A 24,952-nucleotide genomic window follows, 5' to 3' on the forward strand; every position below is an offset into this window, starting at 1 on the left:
ACTGTATGAATGATGAGATCTCTGTGAGTTTGAGGCCAGCCTAGTCTACAAAGTGAGTTCCAGGATAGCCAGACCTGTTACACAGAGAAACCCAGTCTCAAAACGACTCTCATCCCCAATTTTAGAATTAAATTCATTAGTAAATTTTTGAGTTATAAAATGGAGGCACATCACTATTTCAAATACTACAGGTTGTTAAAAACAGGATGCTGATGAACTTTTAAAAGCTAAAGCATTGGACATTTACTAAGTTAAGTAATCATTGTTTAAATAATTCCTTAATTTCTTAAGTTTCATGCCTTTTGTAATATCCATTAGTAGCTTTGTGAGCTGCTGAATCAAAACAGAAGAACTTTTGATAATTCTTTATTTACTTTAGGCCACTCAAGTGGGAGTATAAGTCATAAGTTTTATTTGCAGTGACCTGGGTTCCAAATAAGTTTTGTCATTTTGATAAACATGTTAAATATTTTCATAAGAATCAACTTTTTGTAAACTGGACTCTTCGAGCCAGTATTCCTGGTTTTGATTTGTTTCCAAATTTGTAGAGATTTGAAATGTTCAGGAAACACTATCAACCTCTCTTCTAATTTTGGCTTTAATGATCTCAGAAATAAAGCACATAAAAGTTAGCTATAAAGTTGAAAATATGTTTATTATATGTAAAATGCTATCATAATAGGCTCTTTTATCTCTAACTTTTTACATGTTGTCACTTAAGTTATATAAAGATTGTGTTAATTGTTCTCATATGGACATTCATTTTTAATATAGGTAGAAGACTTTTTGAGTCTTTCCACAAAGCTGTCTGGATTTCATGTTTGTGTTGACAAAGGAACTTTTGATGCCATAAGTCTTAATCCTGACAATGCAGTTGAGAAGAGGAAGCAATATGTGAAGTCTCTCTCCAGGGTGTTGGAAGTAAAAGGCTTTTTTCTAATAACCTCATGTAATTGGACCAAGGCAGAGTTGCTAGATGTGTTCAGTGAAGGTAACTGGCTACATGGGTTTGAATGTGTACTCTTTGGGGTTTTTATACTTCTGCTTGGCTCCCCTGTTGGGTACATTATTTTACATTTCTGATTGTAGGAATTGACTGCTTTTCTTCTGTGTTAATGACCTGAGTAATAACTTTGAACTGTGTATACAAAGCACAGAGAAGTAAATTGGTTGGGATCCAGAGGCCTTTTTAACATTTTTCCCAGAAATCCTGGCAGTTAAGTACTAACATTTATGAGCTTGTAAAGATCAAGCTCTTTATTTAAGCATTGCAATCTTTTATTTAAGCTGTATGATCTGCTGTCCTGAGATTCAGCACATGTGTTGTGCTTTGGACTTGAGTGAACTAACTTATTTGTTAGTCTATACTCATGTAAATGGAAGTACATGATGAATGTTTTAGTCCCCCACTCCCCCTCCCCTTTCTCTCTCTTTTTTTTTCCCCCATGAGACAAGGTTTCTCTGTATAGCCCTGGCTGTCCTGGAACTCAGACCAGGCTGGCTTCAAACTCAGAAATTCACCTGCCTCTGCCTTCTGAGTGCTGCTGGGGTTAAAGGTGTATGCCACCTCCATCACTCGGAGAATGTTTTAGTTTTATATGTAGCTTATATGGTTTGCTTTAGGAGTCATTTAAGTGTTAAGGATTTGTCTTTCTGTTTTTGGTGTATATGGAGCAATTATTTTTAACATCACAAAAATGAAACGAGGAATTAATAATAGTTCTACATACTAATTCTTGAGGAAGTTCCCTTCTGCCTTTTTTTGTGGGGGGAGGTGAGACAGGGTTCCTGGCCACGAACTCACAGAGATCTTCCTGCCTCCCGAGTGCTGGAATTAAAGGCATGCGCCACCACTGCCTGGCCTTCTTCTGCCTTTTTTAATGCAAGGCAGGGTTTTTTTCTTCCTGCCCCATTAGCCAAAGGTACATTAGACTATGTCTACTAATATTAATACTATGTCTACTATGTTTTGTGAGCATTGAGAATATGTCTTTATGCATAGAGCATTTGGAGTTTTCTTCAAGAAGTGTTTTACCTTCTAGTTTATCCATGAAGCACGCAGGCATTGCTGGGAAAGTACTTCGAAATTTTTTTTTGTTATTTGTTTACCTTTTCCTTAGAGTCTTTTTCAGGGTTAGTACTAATTATTTTATAGAGGAATGGAAGGAATGTTCAGGATGAAGTATTAAGTAAATGATTCTAGACTAAATATTTGGTTACATTTTGACCCTCTCTCACAAGTTGATGAGAAACCAGCTACCTCAGGAGAGTTTACTGCACACTGTTTTCTGTAACCATGTTGCATCATATTGCATGAACCTGTTTTAGATTTTGTTTTCTTTTTAGTATTAAAGGACTAGACAGAAGATGTCCTGTGTCCTCCCGTGTACATTCAGTGGTTTTGGCAGGTTTTATAATTGAAAACCTAAAGCATTTATTGCTGAAAATGTGAGCTTTTGGCTTCATTATTATTACTTCCAGAAAACAAGAATTGTATGTGATTTACTACTGTCTTTTATTTTTTGTCGTTAATTTTATTGTCTTCCATGTTAACATTTATTTCTCATAGAACTGTTGGGTTCTAGAATGGCAGTGGTGGTGCATGCCTTTGGCCCCAGGATTCCAGAGACAGAGGCAGACAGATCTGAGTTCGAGGCTAGCCTGAAAGTTCCAAGATAGCCAGGACTACATAGAGAAATGCTGTTTGGAAAAAAAAACAAAAAAACAAAAACCAAAGAAGGAACAGCTGGGTTCTATCAATAGACCTCCTTTTTTTTGAAGCTTGACAGTTTTAATTACTGCTCAGAGTTCTGCTGTGTGGGACAAGTTCCTCTCCTGGTTCCTTCTTTTTTTTTTGTGGCAAATGCTTTTATTTAATTTTTAATATGCATTGGTGTGAGGGTAACAGATCCCCTGGAATTGGAGTTACAGATAGTTGTGAGCTGCCATGTGGGTGTTGGGAATTGAACCTGGTTCACCTGGAAGGGCAGCCAATGCTCTTAACCACTGTCCCATCTCTCCAGCCCCCTCTCCTGGTTATTAAATACAGGTGTTCTCTTTTACCCTTTTACCCTGGAACCAGCAGACAGAAGCATTTTTGTCTGTTTCTGGTAATGAGGAGCAGACTTTAACCTGAAATACTGTGATTTAAAGTGTCAATGTGTCTGAAAATTGTTGAGTAAGCTCTTTATACAGTCTTAGAGCTAAATAGAGAATTAAAACAAGGGAAATGTTGTAATAGAAGGTGTTAAAGAAACAGAGACTTAGGATTGAGTTGCTTAGAAAATGGTGCTTGGACTTAGATGCGTAACAGCAACAGAGTACTCTGTCCCATGCCACTGCTGCTGAAGGCCTCTCTAATGGCCGCCACAGTCCATGGCTTAGAATGAAGTTTGCCTCTCCACTTCTTTTTTTCATGCAATGCATTTTAATCATGTTTCCTTCCCTCCCCCAGCTCTTTCCACCTCTCTACACAACTTTATGTTCTTTTTCTTTTTAAAAACAAAGCCAAAACAAATCCTAAAAGTAGAAGACCAAGAAAAACATATCAAATCCCTCCAAAACAAACAAAAAACCAACAAACCCCCACAAAAATGGAAATAAAAATAAATAAGCAAAAAATGCCCAAACAGAGTGTAATGAGACATTATATTGAATGTGTTTTGTGTTGACCAACTACTCCTGTGCATGGGTCTTGTCCAGAAATGTGGTTAATATAGTGAGAGTCCATTGGAGAAATCTCAAATTTTCTTTGCCAGTGGGTATCAACTACAGATAGTTTCTTGAGTGGGAGCCTGTGTCTATTTCACCCTCTCCGTGCTGAGATCCCATCTGGCTTGAACCTGTTTAGGCCTGTGTGTACTGCTGTACTCTGAGTTTGTGTGCCTCAATAGTCTTTAAAGGTTCTTTTTTTCCCCCATATGTTAAATGCATTGTGCAGTTTTCCTCAGTAGTACTATTCATAAAATATAAATTAAAAAAATTTTATATTACAGTTTATTTAGCTGGGTGGTGGGGTATGTGGCAGTCAGAAGACAACCCATGGGAATCAGTTTTCTCCTTTCATTATGTGGGTCCTGGGAATTGAACTCAGGTCCCCAGGTTTGGTGGCAAGTGCCTTTACCAGCCCAGTGCATTTGTTGGCCATTTAGTGGTCTTTCTGCGTTGTTTTATTATTTTATTTTTATGGGCTTCAATTCCAGACCCAAGCCTTCTACATAGGAGGCAGGTGTTCTACCATTGAAATTCCCTGGTGTTTGTTTGAGACAGGGTTTCTTTGTGTAGCCCTGGCTAGAACTCACTGTGTAGACCAGGCTGGCCTTAAACTAAGGGATCTGCCTGCCTCAGCCCCCCAAGTGCTGGGATTAAAGGTGTGCTGCCACCACTTTAATCCCAGTACTGGGGAGGCTGAGGCAGGTAGTTATCTGTGAGTTTGAGGCCAGCCTGGTCTCTATAAAGCAAGGTTCAGGACAGTCAGAGCTACATAGTGAGAACCTGTCTGGAAAAACCAAAAAAACAAAACAAAAACCCAACCATCCCCCCAAAAATCCCCAAACAAACAAGCAAACAAAAAGCCACAAAATAATGCATTTGCAGCTTATTTTATAGTTTAGGGAAACACTTAGTTATTTTATTTGAATCTTTACAAAGGCCCATGGAGGTTTCACTAACTATTGACTTTGAGTAGATTTAAGAGTCATGGAAAAAGTTCCTTGAGCAAGTATATCTCTTACATAGAGGTGGGAAACCCGAGACTTGAACCTAGGACATTGGGTCCTAAATGAGCATTTCTTTTAAAAGCATACTGTGTTCTTAAAGTTATAATTTCTTCCAAGACAGTAGTTTGGCTTGGGTATTAATCTTTGTTTAATTAATCTTCTCATTTAAAATTGTGATAAAACATTCATAAGATTTTAACTATTTTGTTTTTAAGTGAACAATTCAGACTGGGTGTGGTGGTGTGTACCTTTAATCCTAGTATTTGTTAGGTGGAGGCAGGAGGATCAGGAGTTTGAATGTCATCTTTGGCTATATAGAAAGCATGGCTAACCTCTGCTATATGAGGCCCCATCTCAGAAAAACCAAATACAACTAAATCTGTAGGTAAATAGATAATGAATTAAGTGTGCAATTCATGTTGTTTAGTTCATCCATGTTGTTGTGTAACCATGAGAAGTCTGTCTTCCAGAACTTTCTCATCATTTACAAATTCATTTTTTACTTTCAGTAATTTAACCTTTTTGTAATATGTGCCTTTATATTTGTGTTGTTCCTACATAGAGAGCCACATAAAAAGCAGTGTTGACATAGGGCAAGAATTCAGTGTGTCACAGCTTCTTCTTACCAAGGAGATAGAGAAATAGACTAAGGGAAGTAGGTGGTGGGGAGGTAGTGGTAAGTAGGACTAGAGGAAATGGGTAAAAGACTTCTATGCTGATTGTTTTTGGTCCTTTCTGTTCCCTGTTCATTTAAAAAGATTTTGGGGGGTGGTGGTGAGGTGGAAAAAAATTGCAAAATTAAGTTCAGTCACCAGTTTGAAACCACAGTTTTGGAAAGGATTTGAAAGAACATTGTTGGTACAAATATCTCTAACACAGATATTTTAATTTTGTTTTATAGGATTTGAACTTTTTGAAGAGCTGCCAACACCCAAGTTCAGCTTTGGAGGTAGATCTGGAAATACTGTAGCAGCTTTGGTTTTTCAAAAAAGTGAGACTTTCTTGGACAAAGTCAGTTAGCTTTCTAGAAGAAACTGTACCACAAAGCCTGATACAGAAGAAGCAAGTGCAAATAGTGCTTAGTAAGTACCCAGGCTGCACAGACTGAGTACAGATAATGGGGTGGTGGGAAACCACATGTATGGTCATCAGCATTTAGATATCAAGTAAGAATAATATAAAATTTTATTTTGTATTTGACATAAGTATTCTTGTGTTTTATGGCAGTTTTCTGTAACTATTAATCAGTTGAAAGCCTCAAGGCAGTAAATGAATTTACAGAAAGCCTCTATTCTTGTTTTTTGTGCCTTGGTAAAAGTTGAATTGAAAATGACAGTTTATGAAGACTCGATCAACCTGTTTCAAGGACAGAGTAGTTATAAGTTTCTTTATGCTTTACAGAGTATATAGTATGATAAGCACCATTTTGTGTTGGTAGCTGGGAGACCTCCCTGATTGCCATGTTATTAAGCAAAATCAGAGAAGCTGATGAAGTATTTTTATTTATTTATTTGTTTGTTTGATTCTGAGACAGTGTCTCACTATGTAGCCCTCATTGGCCTGGAACTCAGAGATTCATCTGCCTTTGCCTCTCCAGGTGTGCACCACCACACTGGTAACTCTAGTCTTTACCCTGTGAAGGATAAATGGGTAGTTTAGGAAAAAAGAATTAAGGAATATTGCTAAATGCTTAGTCAAGTGTTAACTAATGGTGTTTTATTAAATCATTGAGTCCTCCTGTATTTTCTCAAAGTAGTACTTGTTTATGTATAGAAGAACTACAGCTGACAGTGAAGACGTTTTTTGCAAGACCAGATAGTACCAGGAGAAGTCAAAATTCTTAGTTGGGTCTGATAGACTCTAGAACCCTTCTTCTAACATGGTCTACCTCACAGGTGCCAAATCTATCTTTATAGCATCAAATTCAGTGCTATATATAAAATTCAGGTGGGCACTTACTTTAGGAGCTATATAGCCCTTTGTTAGTGTTGATCACTAACAACTAAATGGCTAGTGCTAGTCTGTGGACTTTGAGAATATTGAGTCAGCCACCTGAGTTTCATGACATTCATTATTACTTTTACTATCTCTCTGTTTTGAAAGACTGTCCTTTACCAGGAACTGAATTTTAAGTAAGACATGACACACCTATAATCTTAGCATTCAGGAGGCTGAAGTAGGAGGAGGAACTGGAGTTAAAAGCTTGGGCTATGCAGTGAAACCCCCTTTCCAAAAAAAAAAAAAAAAAGTTGGGGAAATTGCCAAGTAAACATGAAGACCTGAGTTCAGTTCCCTAGCACCTGTATATAGCGCTGTTCATAGCAGCATGTGCTCATAATCTCAGTGCTCCTGATCAGAGACAAGAGGATTCCCTGAGGCTTGATGGTCAGGCACCTAGCTGTGGATCACTTGGCTCCAGGTTCACTGAAAGTCTGTCTCAAAAAATAAAGTTGAGAGCAATTGAGAAGGATGCATTGTTGTTTTGCATTCGATACAGTGGCTAGTGGCTGCACCTAAAGCAACTGCTGTCCCAACTGGCATTTGCAACTTGGCAGCTACCAGTAGAGGTTTGGTCATATGGGCTGCAGCCAGGCTGGAATTCTCTTTCCTCAGGCACCAGCTCTATCACAACTGCTAAAGGAAACTTTGTCTAAATTTCTATCTTTCTGTAGAACTCAGGATTCAAAGTTTGGGAGAAATTCTGCTCGCTCAGAGAGGCTGAATAGCAAGTAGTTAAACTCTCCTTGCTTGTGTCTCCTGAAAAAAAGTCTATCCTTCTGCTCAGCCCTCACTAAAGAACCCTCGCTATGCTTAGTTCCTCCCTACCTCTTCCTGTCAACTAGTTGCTAACTCAGCCTCCTGACCCCAGGTTAATTTTATTTAATCAAGCAAATGTAACACATCTTTGCATCATTAACAAAGGCAGCAGAAACAAGTTAACACACCTTTACACAATTAAAATAATATTCCACAATAATACCTAAAGACATTTGGCTTTTATACACATCTGTGTGCAGTGCACACCTGTGCAAACAAAAGAAAAGTGAAAACTGAATTTTGTCATTGATCTTTCTGTGGAAGAGGGTTGTCAGTTGTATGAATTTTAAGGAAGAGAGAGAGAGACAAGGTGCTCTATGAGCTGGTTTATCTGGAGGGCATTTATATATTTGAAAAGGTAAAGTGTATCTTTTATTTGTATCTAATATTTAAGTAAACTGTATTTGGGACCATATTTTAGTATTGGAATCTTAATTTTTTTTAATTATATAACTTTTGGGGTACTGGAAAGAGATAGCTCAGTAGTAACGAGCACTTTCTGCTCCTGCAGAGGACCTGGGTTTTTATCCAAAACCCACATTGTTCACACCATCTGTTACTTCAGTTTGTATGGATCTAGTACCTTCTCTTTTGGCCTCGGGCACCAGACAGGCTTGTAGTGCGTAGACATTCATGGAGTCAAAATACCTGCATACATAAAATAAAAAAATATATTTAAAAGTTATGTATCTTGGGCTGGAGAGATGACTCAGTGGTTAAAACCACTGGCTGCTATTCCAGAGGACCTGGGTTCAGTTCCCAGCACCCACATGATAGCTCACAACTGTCTGTAACTCCAGTTGTAGGGGATCTGACACCATCACACATATATATGCAGACAAAACACCAATGCACATGAAATAAAAATAAATAATTTAAAAAAGTTTTATAGCTTTTTGATGATTTTCAGCCTTTTGGGAATATTGGTTTTTTGTTTTCTTTGTTTTTTTTTTTTTTTTTTTTTTTTTTTTGGTTTTTCGAGACAGGGTCTCTCTGTGCTTTGGAGGCTGTCCTGGAATTAGCTCTGTAAACCAGGCTGGCCTAGAAATCACAGAGATCTGCCTGCCTCTGCCTCCCGAGTGCTGGGATTAAAGGTGTGTGCCACCAATGCCTGGCAGAACATTGGGTTTTAAAACCTTTTTTATGTTAAATATTCTTCTAGTGTTTAGCCTAGTCCAGCAGCATATGGTTTTTGTTCTGAGGGGTAGAGGAGGACAAGCCAGTAACTTAGGTTAGTGTGACCATTAAGGTTACCACTTGTCTTTTAAAGATTTGGAGACAATTACAAGGATTTTGAACAAAATTACATTGATTTTGGAATAGCTTTTATTTTAGAATGCAAAATGTGAGAAGTTACTTTAGAATATGTACAATTTAAGCTTTTCAGAAAATTGTGCTTTATGAGATGTAGGATCTTTAGTGTGTATGAGCACATGCAAGTGCATAGGCATACTCATGTGAAAACCAAAGGAAGACTTTGAGTTTCTTTTTGTTGTGATTTTTTTGATACAGGATCTCTCCTTAGTTCTGGCTGTCCTTGAACTCACTATGTAGATCAGGCTTTGAACTCAGAGAGATCGGCCTGCTCCTGTCTCCTGATTAGGGGTGGGTTCAAAGGTGATCTCCTTATATTGTTGCCTTATTTTGTCTTCCTTGTTTCCTTGAGGCAGAGTCTCTTACTGAACCTGCAACTCAGTATGTGAGATGCATAACTGGCCAGTCTGCTCTAAGGATCGCTTGTTTGCATCTGCCAGCCCTGGAGCTTCTGGCACATGCAGCCATGCCCAACTTTTACATAGGTGCTGGATATTTAAACTCATGTCCTCACGTTTGCACAGCATGTACTTGTATTCACTGAGTCTCCTCCCTGGCCAGAGGTCTTTAAACTGTAGATACATAGTGTTTTATAACCTATTGAGGTGACTTTTTAAAATAAATAACAAGTGTTCCAAAATTGTCTTTGATTTAAAAAATAACAATAATCTACATGGCAAATTCCAATCCAGTTGGGACTACTTAGTGAGAACTTTTCTAAAACAAATAATTAAATGAGTGAAAGTAAGTACTCTCAGCATTTTAGGTGGGTAAGTTTGAAGTGTTCTTAAGCATCAACCCAACAAATCACTTTCTGTGTGAGCAGGCTGTCTGACTCATAGCTTGGGATATGTCTGCTGATGGTGAGTGAGTCCTTTTGTGGGACATGTTTGTTTCTTTTGCAAAGGTTGAGGCTTTTTCTTTTTCCACTGTGGAGCTGTTGATAAGGTTTTTAAAAAAAAAGGACTTGTCATTTCTTCTTAGCACTTTAATCTTGCTAGAAGCCAACCCTTTAATGATTGAAATCAGAAATAGAAAGGTCTGAAAATGCTAACAAGAAATTAGTATTTCCAAATTAATATCAAACTGTTAAGAGCCTGGTTACTAAATGTCTCTACATTTATGAAATAAACTATGAACACTTTATTTTAAAGCTGTTGACTCTTATAAATATGTGGATACATGACTGAAATGCAGTTAAAAAGGGAGCTTATGATGTAATGATGACTGTTCTGTGGATAAGAAACTGAAATTGTAGTTTCATTTAATCAAGAAACATTTTGAGGAAACTTGTTTGAAATCCAGAGTAGAACTGGGGCTTTTCACTGTGATGTTGTTGTAACACAACAGGCCATGTCTGGGAAGCGCAGGTCCACAGGGAACCAATAGGTTCCTGGGGAATCAGGCCTGAATGCTGCAGGCAGGCCCTCAGGCGCCACAAATTAACACATAGAAAGCTTTGAGAATGTTTTGTTTAAACCAGGTATACAGGTTAGAGTTTCTTTTGGGGACTGACACTTAGGTCTGTGATTCATACCTGACATTAGTCTTAGCAGCTTGACTAAAGCCTTTTTAAAATAAGTACAAATTGTACTTGATTTTTTTCCCTCTTTGTAGTCACAGGCTTGTTTTTCTTCTTGTTCCTCTCCGATGTGCATGCTAGTCTTCTGTTTGACAAAAGAAGAAAGGCAAACATAAAAGGCCTTAATGTCTTTTATAGGTTTGTAAAATTTCTGTACCACTGCAGTGTACCACTGCTTGCTGACAGGGGTTCATTCTCACCCAGATGACAGTAGAAATCTCAGTTTTTGAGGCACATACATGTTTGATTTTTTTCTTTCTTTTCTCTCTTTTTTTTTTTTTTTTTTTGAAACAAGGTCTCATGTAATCTAAGCAAGCTTTGACCTTCCTTTGCAGCTGAGGATAGCTCTGAACTCTGATCCTTCATCTTTCTGCCTCTGTCTACTGTGTTGGGATTATAGGAGTTTGCCACCACACTCTGCTCAAACCTATACAATTTTCACTTTATAGATTTGTGTCTATATATACATAGTATGAATGTACCTGACTTTTTTTCTGTCTGGTGGCCTACATTGAAAATAAGAACAAATATGAACAATCAGTTTGTCTCCAAGGGAGAGATCTGAGATTTGACTTCCTGTTTTTACCTCTGTGAGCTAGGATCTATCTTATGAAGAAACAGCGCTCAGCTTTCAGGGCAAGAGACTAAGTGTCTTGTGTTGCACAGTAGTGACCACTCCAGCTAATTACAAGGGGTGTGGACAGCCTCTGAAAGGAGTCTTGTCCAGTATATTTTACTGGAAGAAGGTTGCCACAACCTAGAGCATGGTTGTGGGAAGCAAGGAGCACAGTAGATTTAAAGACATTCTGGGGGGCAAATTAGAAAATCCTTATCATTTCTTTTGGTTAGGCAGGAAACAGAGATGTCCTTAGATGAAGGGAGAATGCAGGACCATGTCTTATTAACAGTTAATGGAAGAAAATTAATGCTAATTTATTCTTCATACACACCATGCAATTTGTTAGAAAGTAAAAGAATGGTTTGAAATTCTTTGGTCAATTGATGGATTCCTATGTTAGAGCATAGAACTGAAACTCAGCATTAAGCAGACAAATACCCAAGCCCACAGGCTACATAAATGCTGAATAAAACCAGCTCTGCCATGGAACTCTGAAAAGCACCGGGTACCAAGCCTAATAAATGATTAGGAGTGTTGTTGAGAGATCATTTATTTCCAGCTTAGATGTCAAGATGGGCTCTAGTAACCAGGAAAAAAAGAGAGCTTGAGTGGGTACTTACTGAGTTTTAAAAATCTTTAGAACACATTGAGTTAGACTAATCACTAAAAGGGCTTCTCAGTGGGAATTTCAAGCTATCACTGTGTGGACTTGCAGCTTAGACCCAGGAAAGCCAAATTAAAAAGATAAGAATAATTTCTAAGACATGAATGTATCAGTATTCTGCTTTTGTGGAATAGAACTTCAAAAAGTGAGGATGTATGAGCTGATATAGAATGTCCTTTTGTCATGCTGATACTGTTGTGAGAAAGACTGAAGACCAAGTGTTTATAAATTACTGACTGGCTTTCTAGAGCAAGCCATAAAATCCCCAAATCTAGTATTCATTTTTTTTTTCAGAGGAAACCATTTTCTTATTTTCCTGAAGAAATGGCACATTTTAAAAAGCAATTTTTAAATTTATTACTTGTGTGTCTCCGTAAAAATATGCCATTTGGGGGAGTGCCCATGTAGGTTCAAAGAGGATGTTGGATCTTCTGGAATTGGAGTTACAGGCAGTTGTGAGCTGCCTTATGTGGGTGCTTGGATCCTGTTCTCTGGAAGAGCAGAAAGTGCTCTTTACTGCAGAGCTGCTTCTCCAGCCCCTGTGTTATATTTTTACATCATGTTGTTATTTCTGTATCAGAAAGTGTTCAATATTTCAGTGTCTAATTTTTTTTTTACTGTGTATGATGTCTGGAAGCTACTTTAAAGAAGATGAGTGTTATCTCTCCATTTCCCCAAAGCCATAAGCATTGATTGACACATGATCCAGCAATTATATCCTAGAGAATACCAGAGTAGCTTAGAAATATGAAATCCTCCTGGTGACGGGGGTCTTCACTGATGCACTGTGGATGGAGTAGTTTGTTGTCAGGAATGGTAGCAGAGTAGAAACAGAACTGAGTTGGTTCCTGCTGTGCCTCTTGCTGCTTTAGAAAGGAAAGACTCACGAGGAAGAGGCTAAATGTAGATGAATGTGGGTGCTTCAGGTTCAGATTTTTTTCCTAACCCCTTGCTAATATGAAAATGTCAGGCCTTTGTTCCTGTCTAATTTTAGTACATCCTGGCTAAAAAAAAAATAGGATGATTTCCAACCATGGAACTTGGAGAGGCGGGACACAGGGAGGAAGAGTGGAGGAAAGAGCAGTTTATGTTCCATATCCGTCTGCCTTTCTGTAGCTGCATCTAGCCCTTAATCTGTTGATTTGCTGAGGAAATAAATTTAGATACACTGAAGCAATGGTATTTAGGTTTTCCTTCCAGATCTTCTCATTGGAGTTTGAATGGAGAAAATTATAGTATGGTATTTAATAGACTATCACACTGAGTTAAAGAACCAAGTTTTGGGAGAAAGCCTAGTGCTGTGAGGGATAACTTAACATCTGTGTCGTTTATAAAGGGAAATTGGAGGTGTTTCAGTGACCCTGCTTTTAAGCTGTTTTGAATGAAAGTAATATTTGTTATTTGTTATTAATATTTGATATTTGAGTGAGTAGTTATAAGTAAGACACAGTATTTTTTTTGTTGTTGTTTTGTTTTTTTGAGACAGGGTTTCTCTGTGTAGCTCTGGAGCCTGTCCTAGAACTCACTCTGTGGACCAGGCTGGCCTCGAACTAATAGAGATCCTCCTGCCTCTGCCTCCTAGGATTGAAGGTGTGTGCTACCATCGCCTGGCAAGACACACTTTTGATGTGTTTATCCTCTCACAAACAGACTTAGAAGGAAAGCTTTGATTCTGGGTGAGAGCTTCTTGAGTCAAATAATTGATAAGGTAGTTAGCTCAAGAAATAGGATAAAGTCCCATGTAGATTTACAGTTGTGCCAGTTATTATGGTTATTGTTTAATTAAAAAGTAATTAACTAGACTAAACTAAAAGGCCAAATTCTAAGTATCTTACTCGCTATGGAGTAAGCTGTTTTTCCAAAGGTTTGTTCATTTAGGGAGGAAGCTTTCCTATGGGATGCTCCTGTGGTAAAGATGCTAATAAACAGAAGAGATCATTTTGTTAATTCTGTTTGACTAAGGAGTTGCAACAAATGAGATAGGTTATTTTTGAATTTGAAATTTAGTTGTCTTGTCTTGGTTCCTTTTATTGCATAATTACAGGTAGTTTGTGTTTAAAATCTGTTTAAGTGAGCTAGCATACAGCTTATTGGTTAGATTGTTTGTCTGGCATGTTTACAGTCCTGATTTTTATCTTTAGCACCAAAAGTCAGTGACTCAGTCAGTGAATCTGTTGTGTAGTAGAGTAAGTATCAAAGGGGTTGGATCTAGAGAAACCACTTTCCTTTCCTCTCTGGAAATCATGGGAATTCTATAGGCAAACTTGCCAGGTGTTGGTGGCCCACATCTTTAATCCCAGCACTCTGGAGACAGCGGCAGATGGATCTCTGTGAGTTCAAGTCTACCCTGGTCTACAGAGTTAGTTCCAGGACAGTCAGGGTCACCCAGGGAAACCCTGTCATAGGAAAAAAGGGGAAAAAAAAGGTAAGCTTTAAGAAAAAAAAAGTTTTCTTTATTTGGTTCGTGCACATACATGTATGTATAGATACGCGCTGGTGTGGATGGGCTGTGGCAAGTTTGTAGAGGTCAGGACATCTTTTAGGAGTCAGTTCTGTCTTTCTACCATGTGGACCCCAGAGATCAAACTCAGGTAATCAGGATTGCTGTCAGGCACCTTTTCCCACTGAACCATCTTGCTAGTGCTCAGTACTTTAGTTTTAGTTCCTTCCTACTCATGTAGCTCAGATACCCTAATGCTATAAACTGGTTGGCATAAACTGCAGACATTTCTTTCTCAGAGTTCTGGAAGCTGGAACTGCAAGACTAAAGTGCTGGCAAGGTGCCATTACCATTATGTGTTTTACATTTATTTATTTTGTATGTGTGTGACAAATATGTGGAGGTCAGGGACAGCTTATGTGCTTAGTTCTTTCCTTCCACCATGTGGGTTCCAGGGATTGGACTCAGATCACCAGGCTTGGTGGCTGGCCCCTTTACCCGCTGTGCATCACCATGCCTGTCCCCAGGTTTGTTTTATCTTGAAGTCTTGTTCTTGGCTTTTAGGTGGCTGCTATCTGTGTTTTCATATTACCTGTGTGTGTGAAAGAGAACAAACACGCAACCTCTCAGGGTCTCTATGTGAGGATCCTGATCTCATGAAAAGGCCTCACTACAAATACTATTGCATTGGGGCTTAGGGCTTCAGTGTATGGTTTTGGGGAAGAAGCCAGCAAACATGCCTGAAAATTCAGATTGAATGAACAAGGCCTACAAAATAGATTTCTAGTATGTATGAGGACATTACACACTCCATATGCTAAGTGTCAGTTGTTGGGTAACTTGGTGGCTCTTAAACCAAGGTATCTATCTATTAAAAAGATGTGTATGCATGTGTAATAGAATATTTGAAGCAAATGAATGTTTTTTAATCTGAACAAACTTGTATTTGGTAACTGAGTGTTTCTGATATATGTTTGATTATTCAGTTTGTATTCATTTGACCAAAGAGATGACTTGACCAATAAATTCAGAATCTAACATCTTATTGTTTAGTCTGCTTCCATGTTACATGTAGAAAGGTACGATTAAGACAATACTCATAATACTTTAACGAATCTTCCTCTGAATCTTCTGTGCTCCAAATGTGCACAACTGACTGCTTTCAGATGACCCATTTTTGTCACTTTAAAGCCTTGGGCTTTCAGATGCTTCTCTTCTGTGTCACAGAGACTCTCCAGTCTAATTTGCGGGTCTGTCTTTTTGTACCCTCTGCCTTGGTAACCTGTTAGTTTGTCCTGTAACTGCTTAATCTGCGGATGAAAAAGGGTTTCTTTTTTGCTTTTCCTTTTTGTTTTGGTGGTATGTGGCATAAGCCCTAGGGTTTTGGGCGTGTGAGGCAAGCATTCTACCACTGAGCCCATCTCAGCCCAGAGGCTGAACTTTGTTAAAGGCACTAGCACATTACCTGACATACAATATTCAGTCAAGGCTGCTTTACTGTCTGTCCATTTCTTTGACACAGTTTGATAGGTGGAGAGGATCAGAGCAATTATAGATACATCACAAACAGCTTAGTACCAGATAAATATTCTTTCCTCCAAGAACCTTTCTCCTCATTGAACTAACAGGTGAATCGTTCAGGATATTACCCCTCAGTGCTACCATGTTAATGTATTCAGTTCCATTGAAAGACATTTGTATTGTAGGAGTGATTAAATGAGTGTTGAGGAGTAAGAGAAAGAACATCTGGAACATCTTTCAGAACACCCTGTGTAACACATTCCCTAGCCTCTAACTCTCACTGGTACACCTTTTTACTTAGGGAATGAGGAGTAGATGCCACAATGCTGGATTTTCAGTTGTTTTCTTGTGTTTCAGAGTGCATGGAAGAACACCTTTCAGATTGAGACATGGTCATTTAGTAGTAATGAATGGTAAGAAATGTAGGTGTGGAGTTGAAAATGACAATGCATGTATTTGAACTGGAAACAGATGGGCAAGGTTAGTGTGCACGCTTCTTCATTAGATCTGAGCCAAGGCATTATTCCAAGGCATACCAAACAGGGATGCAAGATCTCCAAGCAATGACTCAGGAGCACTGGGTCAAATGAGAATAGAGTTAGACTTGGGTTTTACTGAGTAGTTAAAAAGCAGTGTACTGACATGTTACAGCTAGTTTCTACTTTGTATTATCCAGTCTTGATTTCTTTGATTTGAGTCACATTTCTTTCCCTGCTGCAAGTTAACTGCCATTTATATTGTTGGATGTTGAGTAATAGTTTATCCAATTTGTCCTTGGTTTATGCTGGAATTGACAATAGAATGTGTGAAGGTGCAGTGACCCATTTGTTTATGCTAGTCTAGAAAACATGTCTTCAAACCTTCTCATTGAAAAAGTGAATATCTTCAGAGTGCCTAGCATGGCTTTAGAACTGTCAGACCTAATGGAGCCCTGCTGCTTTTTCTAGTTGATCCCAGGAAATTTCAGATCTTTCTTGGTCACCCCACTTGCACCTGAGTCCTGCTATGTAGTTACGATTGCTTGGAATTCACTGTGTAGATTAGACTGGTCTCAAACTCATAGGGAGCTTCCTGCCTCTGGGTCCCTACTTCTGGGATTATAGGCCTGTGCAATGAATTGTAGCTTTTGAACCTTTATTTTCTTCCTGAGCATCACTAGTCCTGTTTGCCTCAGCTTTTCAAGTGTTGATATTATAGGTGATTGCTACCATGGCCAAACAAGTTTTTGTACCATTTTAAATACATTTTAAATACAAGTCTGAGATCTTTTTAGAACTTACTGATGAAGGTGGTTTAACAGAACAATGATGGACTAACCTAGCTTTTACCAAGTCTTGAATTTTTTTCTTTTGTCCCTCACCTATAAATTAATTCTTTAAAATAGGAAGTCAACTTCTCATTCATATTAGTTATCCTCCCCTCCCCATATCAGGGATTAAACCTAGGACTTTAGGTATGCTGGTCCCCTCCCCTTTGTAGTCATATCTATCCCTTTATGCTTCAGGTATGGGTGTACTACACCTGCAGAACACATACAGAACTAGCAGGGAAGAAAAACAAAGAGCCAGGCGAATCTCATCCCTCTTAAAATGACAGTGGTGTGGATGAAAACAGACTTTTGTTTTTGGATACAGCATATTGACAAACACTGAACACAGTGAAGAGATTTACAAGCTCGCAGACTGGGTGAATATTCTTATGGTCCTCTAGTCCCTCCTGGTAGACCCAGAGACAACATTTCCCCCTTCTATTTGAATCCAAAGGATTCAGAATTTAGATTGTATATGTAAATACTATATACCTGGTTCCTCAATAATGAATGGGAAATGTCCTTTTGGGGGATAGGAAGGATATTAGGAGTTTTTAGTTTATCAGTATGGCCAAACTAAAAATAGGTTTGCCTTGAGGTGGTGACTTATATGCTAGACTCAACAGAGAAAAATAATTTTACTTTGTATTGTAAATACTAAATGAATTCTAAAGAATAAGAAAAAGCTTGAAGTGGTTTTTACTTGAAAACAGAACATATGAATATAGTTTGGGAGTATAGTTGAGATGTTTTCTAAGTTAAACATAGGGCAATATGAAAACTGCCTTGTTTTTAGTGAAGTAACAGGAAAATTGTTGTAGATAGCTAATTGTGTGATGGTGTCACTAAAATCTACTTCAGTTGCCATCACAAATACATCAGAGGGTATGTTTTTTGTTCATTTTTAAAACAATTGTTTACTTCCATATGTATGAATATTTTACCTGCATGTACACTATGTGTGTGCTTGGTGCTTGGGGAGGTCAGAGAGGGCAGAGTCACCATTAAGTGGTGGAAATCGAACCCAGGGCCTCTGCAGTATCAGTAAGTGCTCTAAACTGCTGAGTAATCTCTTCAGCCCCCTAGGTTTTTATTTTTGAAGCTTAGTATTGGAATAATATGATTGGTTTAATAAGTTTTCATATGCTAGTAAATGAATACCTTTGTTACACTTTTTCTTTTTTATTTACTGTGAATAAGCTTCAATGTCTCCTTTTCATCCCTGTGTTTTCTTATAACATATAACAATAATAATAATAGTCAATAGGAAATTTTGAAAAAGGTTACTACTGAATAGTTTGAATTTTCAAGTTTTAACTCTCACTCTGTTCTTTTTAGCTTTTAGCTTGCCTTACCCAGAGGTCTTCCAGCCAATGAGTTGCAAGCGTGACATTTGCTATGTTTTCAGCACCTGTCAACTTGGAAACCAGGGTTTGTGCTCAGGACGTAGGCTTACAACCCACACTTTGTGGTGCACAATGCTGTCCCAGCTGGCATGCTTTCGTACCTCAATGGTGCTAGACGTTTGGTTACAAAGCAGCACAGCATCACATGTGCAGATTTCAATAGTCATTGCTTTCCAAACTGCTACCAATACTTATTTTGTATCAGAGGAGTGAGATTGGTATCACTAAATTCACTGCTGTGGTTATTTTTCAATGAAAATAAATTTAGTTTATCCCTGGTTAAAAAAAATGCAAATTTTTTCTTTAATAATCAAAATGCTTCAGAAATACATGTTTTATATATCTAGCATACAAATATTGTAGTCCTAAGATTGTAACTTATTTTCAAAGGTGGATAAAAGCACAGGAAAGAACAAAAGGATTAATGTATTATAATGTTTCATAGGTAGGGTTATTAGTTGTAATTCAATAATAAATGTAGGAAAAATTGCAGAATTTTTCTGAGTGAGATTCACATATGAAAATTGCCCCATGATGGACTCAGAGTTTTGGCCTCAGTTCTGACCAAATACTTTACATATTTTCCAAAGAAGTATTTTCTATCAACTTGCTTTCAGTAGCCAATCTCTTTGAAAACATTTCAGGTGGATTTGGTGATGTCCATCTTCCCATAGTCTATTATAAACAATTTTAAAAGGTTTTGCTTGCGAAAAAAAGGTCTTTTCAGATGGAGAAAGAACAGTGTGAAATGTGAGTGACTGGCTTTTAATACAACAGTGTGACAAAGAGCGCGGTGGCTTTTAGAAGCCGAATAAAGGGGTTGGTACACAAGCATCTGCATACTGCTGTTGGACTCGATGTATAACATGTCTGACATTTGTTTGTTCACTTTGTTAGTCTAAATGAATTCCTATGGTTATGCTCTTCAAATTTTTAGTGATTGTACTTAGACGTAGGTACAGCTATATGTGAAAATGAACAGTTACTGGCACTGACTCAAACTTTGAAACTTAGTTCTTTGTTACTTGAACATCACACTGATCTGGTTCTAAAGGCATAAAAATAAAACACCCACTAACTGCTTTAGACACTCCTTAGTATATATCAAATGCAACCTTTACCCTCCTCTCCACAGATGTGCTTAGGTGAACACTTCTTTAGCTTGTTGATACAAGTTATAGATGGTTACACCCTTTCTTAATAAAAAACACCCTTATTGTCTCCTGTTTCTTAAGTGCTGTAAGCGTGGAATTGGGGAGCTGTAACAGTGCTACTCAGTGAAGGAGACATGATGCACACTGCACACACACACACAGCCCTCTATTTGCTAGTCCTCTTTTGTGGGGAAGCCAAAAGAACACTATTGTTTTATCCCTGGTCTCATATTGGTCTTAAAGGAAGAGACTAAATAATCCTTGCATTTTATACTTTTCCGGGGTGTTGCATGGTTTTAATCAGGTTGGTATTTATTCAGGATAATGGTAGAGTTACAAGTGGTTGTCGGTTTTTAGATTTGTGAACTTATTTCTGAGTTGGCCTATGCATTTGTGTTTAGGTGTCTGGTTGTACTTTAAATCTGGTTCTGATTTGGTTGACCATTTAAGCATGAACAAAGGTAGACAGTTGAACTCCCCTCCCTCTTCCCAGCTGCTGCTTACCTAATCTTAAATTCAATTGACTGGCTTTGTGGCTATTCTAAACAAAACCTTAATACAACAACCTGTGGACAGGACTTTTTATAATAAAAGAGCCATTGCATTTAACATTAAGAATCAAATGTGTGGTAAACTTTATGGAGGACTGACATGACCCTTAATTTAGTATATGTCTTTTAAGTCTTGAGGATTGTGAGTTAGATAATTATATTGGTTAGTCCAGCTCCTTAAGCAGGAGTTTTAGTCAGACTAACTAGGTAATGTCAAGAAAGGCTAAGAACCAGAAAAACAGGCTGCTTGGGGTTGGAAAAGAAGGTGTTAGAGCAAAGGAGCTGCCCATAACCCCCATCTTGGGAATTTCATGAGACTAACATGGTTCTGAAAGCCACAAGAATAATGGTTGCAATAATTGTTTCCAGGCGTAGGACCCCTGGCATCTTGATTTTTATGTTGACCCGATGAACTAGTAATTGCAGGGATAAACTGAATGTTTGCCAGCAGGAGTCACTCTAGGCCTCCCAATAGAAAGTTAGTGCATTAAACTATCCTTACAGTACTTGGAGGCTAAGGTAGTAGTATTGAGATATGGTGGTTTTTTTGGAAGGGAAATGGCATTAAGTGTACCTTCTTTTGACAGAACACATGGTTCTTTTTCCTTTCAAAATTGGCCCAAGAAAACAATGTGTTACAGATATGGTCTTTGTATTCTGTATATTAGGACACTTCAGCTTCCTTGGGGTGATCTGATTGTGTTCACATCGTCTCTCTGAGGTGAACAGACTTCTTTTCTTCTGATGAGCATCTTAATCTTATGGTAGAATCTCTGGAATGAACTGTAGTCAGGCTGAGAGAGGTTAGCTCATGCTTTTCTGAAAAGAATAGGCCCAGTGTGGTGACAAACTGAACTATTTCAGCAATAGCCATGAAATCTAATAGTTTCCCAAGTGCACACAAACTCAAAAAGTTAATTGTTCATTTATGTTTGATACTGGGATTTCAACATTGGATTAAAACCAATTAAATGTTCCTAGAAGCAACAGAAAAAGTTTCCTGATTTATGAATAGACCCATTCAAACAGTGCAGACACAATCCATGTAAAGTAACGAGGTGTTTTGTTTTTTTGGCAAAAGGGAACTCAAAACAGGCATAAAAAAGAAAAACAACTCTAAAAACCTCTTTTTAGATACAGGGTTAATGACAACACATCAGCAAGAAGGAGTGATAGGAAATCTAAGGCTTCGGTTCACAAGGAACATAGTCCCCTCCCCCAGGTGAGCTGCACAATGAAAATACTCTGCTTATTCTATCTGGGTTACATTCCTGCACTTAAGTCAACATCCTAAGTTACAGAACTAAACATGCCCTGCCTCTGCTTAGCAACCGCAAATCCTTCCTTCGCCAGTTGCATGTATTTTGGATGTGGCATCTGAGCTACAAATTCCTCTATTACGATGGCACCCAAAGTCTGGAACAGTGCTTTATTATCCTAACGTGTGGCCGCTCCAGGGCCCTCCCCCATCCCCTTGCAGTCCTGTTCGCCTTAGATAGGATCCCTTCCTTGAAACTGCTAAGCCTAACCCGGAAGCTGGCCGTCCGAAGCCCACGCGGCCTGGGTTTAAAGTCTGTGGGGCTGTTTCCCGCGGCCGGGGCCTCCAGGCGTGAGGGGCGCGCGGTGCGGGTTCGCTGGACACCCGGCAGCCCTGCCGGAGGCGCGCCGCGACCCCCCCACTCCCCGCCCACTGGCGGCTGCGCGCACTGCACCTCGTAGCGGCACGCCGATCGCCCGGGCCGCGACGCCGCCCGCACAGCGCCGCTGAGTTCACGCAGCCGCGGTCGGGCTGCCCGGCAGCGGCACTAGCGGCCTGGCCGAAGCCAGTTAAAAGGACGAGTTGCGAACAGTTCAGGAAGTGACAAGTCGATTTCCTCCTCCCTGTGAACTGCTCGGTACAAAGCGCTCGGCGCCGGCAGGAGAGCGTGCGCACGGCAGACGCGGGCGGACAGCCGGGACGACTTGGCGAGCGCTAGCAGTGACGGCTCCGTCCGGCGCGCACAGTAAGCGACCCGACTGGGCGACCGCGTCTGGGGGCTGGTCCGGAGCGGTGTCGGTGCGTGCTCCCCGGCGCCGGTGGGGGAAGCCCGACTCGCGTGCGCTGCGCTCACTCTTTTCTTCCCCAATGCTGCTGGCTTTCTTTCCCCCTTTCTCCTTGTTAGGCGGAGGATCGGGTGGTTTCTGCCGGCGCCCAGTCTCGCTCGCCCTGGTGCAGGCGTGAGACTTGTCAGCGCGCAGGCGGGGAAGAACAAACCTGGCGCTGCAGAAAAGTCTGTGCTTCGCGGCCCGGGCAGCCGGCCGTGGAGACGACTGCGTCCTGGGCAGCCTCCTCTGAGGCTCAACTTGAGCCCCTGCTTATGGCAGTAGCGAAGGCGCTGAGCCCCGAAGTTCTGCATCGTTTGCAGACAACTCTTTTGTTCGCGGAAGTTTACACCAGCCACCCCCAGGATGCGGGTGTACCGGGACGACTCCAAGGCTGCCCGACTGGCCCGAGAACTGGTGAAGGGGGTGAGAGGGCGCTTTGCCTCAGGAGGGGAAGCCGGCGGCGTGGCCGCGGCCAGGACTTGCGGAGTGGGGGGTCGCCTGTGTTGGCGTGGTTTTTGCACATGGCGAAGAGGGCCGTCCGTCACGGGATACTAGTCTAGTTACATTTTTTGCCAGTCTTTGATTTGCGAGCTGGTGGAAATCAGGTTCTCTACTAGGGGTTTCTCTTGGTGCAACCAGGACGAAAGTGGCTTGGAAACCCAGAAACAGAAGAGGGTCTGTGGTTTGAGTTGCCCCAAGTGCCCTCTCGGGCAACCCTCTCCCGCCCCCCAGCCACTCTTCCACCCCTGGACTACGGAAACAATGATTGGGGTGCGAAATATGGCCCTAGAATTGCGTGGTCAGGCTTGCTCTGGACCCTCGTCCTCGGACGCTCCATGATGCCAGGCGTGCTCCTTCTGACCGCCGGGTTCATTAACACGTACTGTACTTAGTACCAGGCGAACAAAGAAAACCTCTTTGCAGCATTTGGTGAATGGGATTCTGCCTCCTATAGGCCACACTCTTGAGTATTCCATACGGTAGAATCTGGACTCCGTGGTGTTGGGAAAGTGGCCCCCGCCGTGGGTTGCATTCCGGTTCTGGCCCCTGGGCAGGGCATTTGTGGTGCCGCCGCCGCCGCCGCCGCCGTGGTGCTCGTCTCCCAGGAGTTGGTGCAGATGGAGCCAGGCTGAAGGTTATTCAACAGGAACAAATGTTTGTTGAATTGTTGGACGGTGGAGAAAGGGGACTGTTTTCTGTTGACTGCTTCAGAGTTGGAATGGCATTGTTTATTGGCTCAGGAAGCCAGGCAAACGTCTTGTGCTCCTTCAGCTTATTAGCAGACCTCCAAATGACATGCTAGCATATGTGTTCCCAGCAGTCGCCACGCCTGGAAGGGGGAATCCCTCCTTGCTGAATCCTGGACTCTAGTTTAAAAAGATACAATTTGCTTAGGTCTTGGGAAAGAGTGGAGTCTGCTCACTCATGAAACTCACTGCTCCTGACTGGGCCAGGTTTTGGTTTCATTTTAATTTGTTCACTTAGCAGGGATTTATCTGTTACAGTTTTGACAGTGAGTTGAAGGTCTGGAGATATTGCCCCACACCCACCTGTTCTTTGCTGTGTACTAGATTAGTAGAAAACAGCTAACTTGTTCCAGGTGATAGGTCCCTTTTAGTTAAAGAAGGTTTGAGTCATAAGCTGAGTAACTGTAGTTGTAGACCCAGTGGTTGCTGATCCAGTTTCTGGATGCTGTGGTAGGCAAGAAATCTAAGAGGCTTGGGGAATGCCTATGGTTTCCTCCCAAATATCCAAACAGGGAACATGATGCTCTTAAGACCAGTTAAAAGTTGCTCTGCCCAAGGGCTTGGTATTTCTCCCCTAGAAAATGAGCTTGTTGTATGTTCATTTTAACATCAAAGCAAGCAGTGTGGAAAAGCTGCCTGTGTGATTGCTGAAGTGGACTTTAAGGTTGTTTAAGGCAGGATAAGTGGGTAGTTCACTGTTTTGACTGGTGATTAGTCTCATCAGTTTCTCCCTTTAATTTCAGCATAGCAGGTGTGTTATGGAAAGAGCAAGAGATAGATACTTCAAGGCCTTCACAGGGGAGTCATGCAACTGAACTTACAGGAAGCCCTGGTATTTCCTGGTCTCTCTCTTTCACTGTCTCCTCCCATCTCTCCTAATCTTTCTTTTGCACCCTGTTGATTGCTTCAGTGTCCCTTAGCATTCCCATCCTTAGTTCTGTAGAAGCTGGTTTGCTTTAAGTGAGTCCCTTGAGCTCAGCCAAGGCTATCCTGGCTGGCTAACTCTCCTCCCCTTTTGGGGGGGAGCTATGTCTAAATCCTGTCAGCAGGGGGCATTGTGGAGCAATCGTGTCTGCAGAGCTCTTTAAAATGCACACCCTTCTCACCCACTCCTCTTCAGCTGGCGCTGAGGACTGAGGGCTGGGTCCACCGACTCAGTTGATATGTCGTTAAGTAACGCACAGTATGGAAAACTTGTGTGTGCCAGAGAGAGAGAGAGAGAGAGAGAGAGAGAGAGAGAGAGAGAGAGAGAGAGAGAGAGAGAGAGGATGAAATAAATACTCAGGTCAGCACAACCCCCATCATTACCACCACCACCATGCACACCTCTCTGATGTGTAATAAAAGAAACCTGCAGGCATAATTTGTTATGTAATATGCTGATAGTACAAGTTTTGGTTTTAGATGGAAACCAGATGTGGACAGACTCTGTTTAATTGATCCAGCAACAGGGGAGGGGGGTGTTTAATAGATTAAGTAGTTCTGCAAACCCCAAAGGTGGTTTGTTTTTGTTTTAATGTAAGGG

General features: G+C 40.4%; 1 protein-coding gene across 6 annotated transcripts in view; it reads left to right on the forward strand.

Annotated features, from left to right (window-relative positions):
* The window catches only part of Eef1akmt2 (EEF1A lysine methyltransferase 2), a 77,347-nt gene that overhangs the window by 17,650 nt on the left and 34,745 nt on the right, over positions 1–24,952 (forward strand). Inside the window, exons 5-7 of one of the 6 annotated variants that reach the window (XR_005879628.1) lie at positions 775–991; positions 5,620–5,800; positions 18,323–20,153. Coding sequence is in view for 3 of the 6 variants with exons in the window: in XM_013113958.3 (XP_012969412.1) it covers positions 775–991; positions 5,620–5,738 (336 nt within the window). In the remaining 3 variants the exon portion in view is untranslated. Of the gene's footprint in view, positions 1–774; positions 992–5,619; positions 7,951–18,322; positions 20,154–24,952 lie in introns of those variants that run through there. The other 5 variants (XR_001196527.3, XM_013113958.3, XM_005064283.4 and 2 more) reach the window with 5 other exon arrangements.

Source organism: Mesocricetus auratus, unplaced genomic scaffold, assembly GCF_017639785.1.
Source record: "Mesocricetus auratus isolate SY011 unplaced genomic scaffold, BCM_Maur_2.0 Super-Scaffold_4256, whole genome shotgun sequence".
NCBI lineage: Eukaryota > Metazoa > Chordata > Mammalia > Rodentia > Cricetidae > Mesocricetus > Mesocricetus auratus.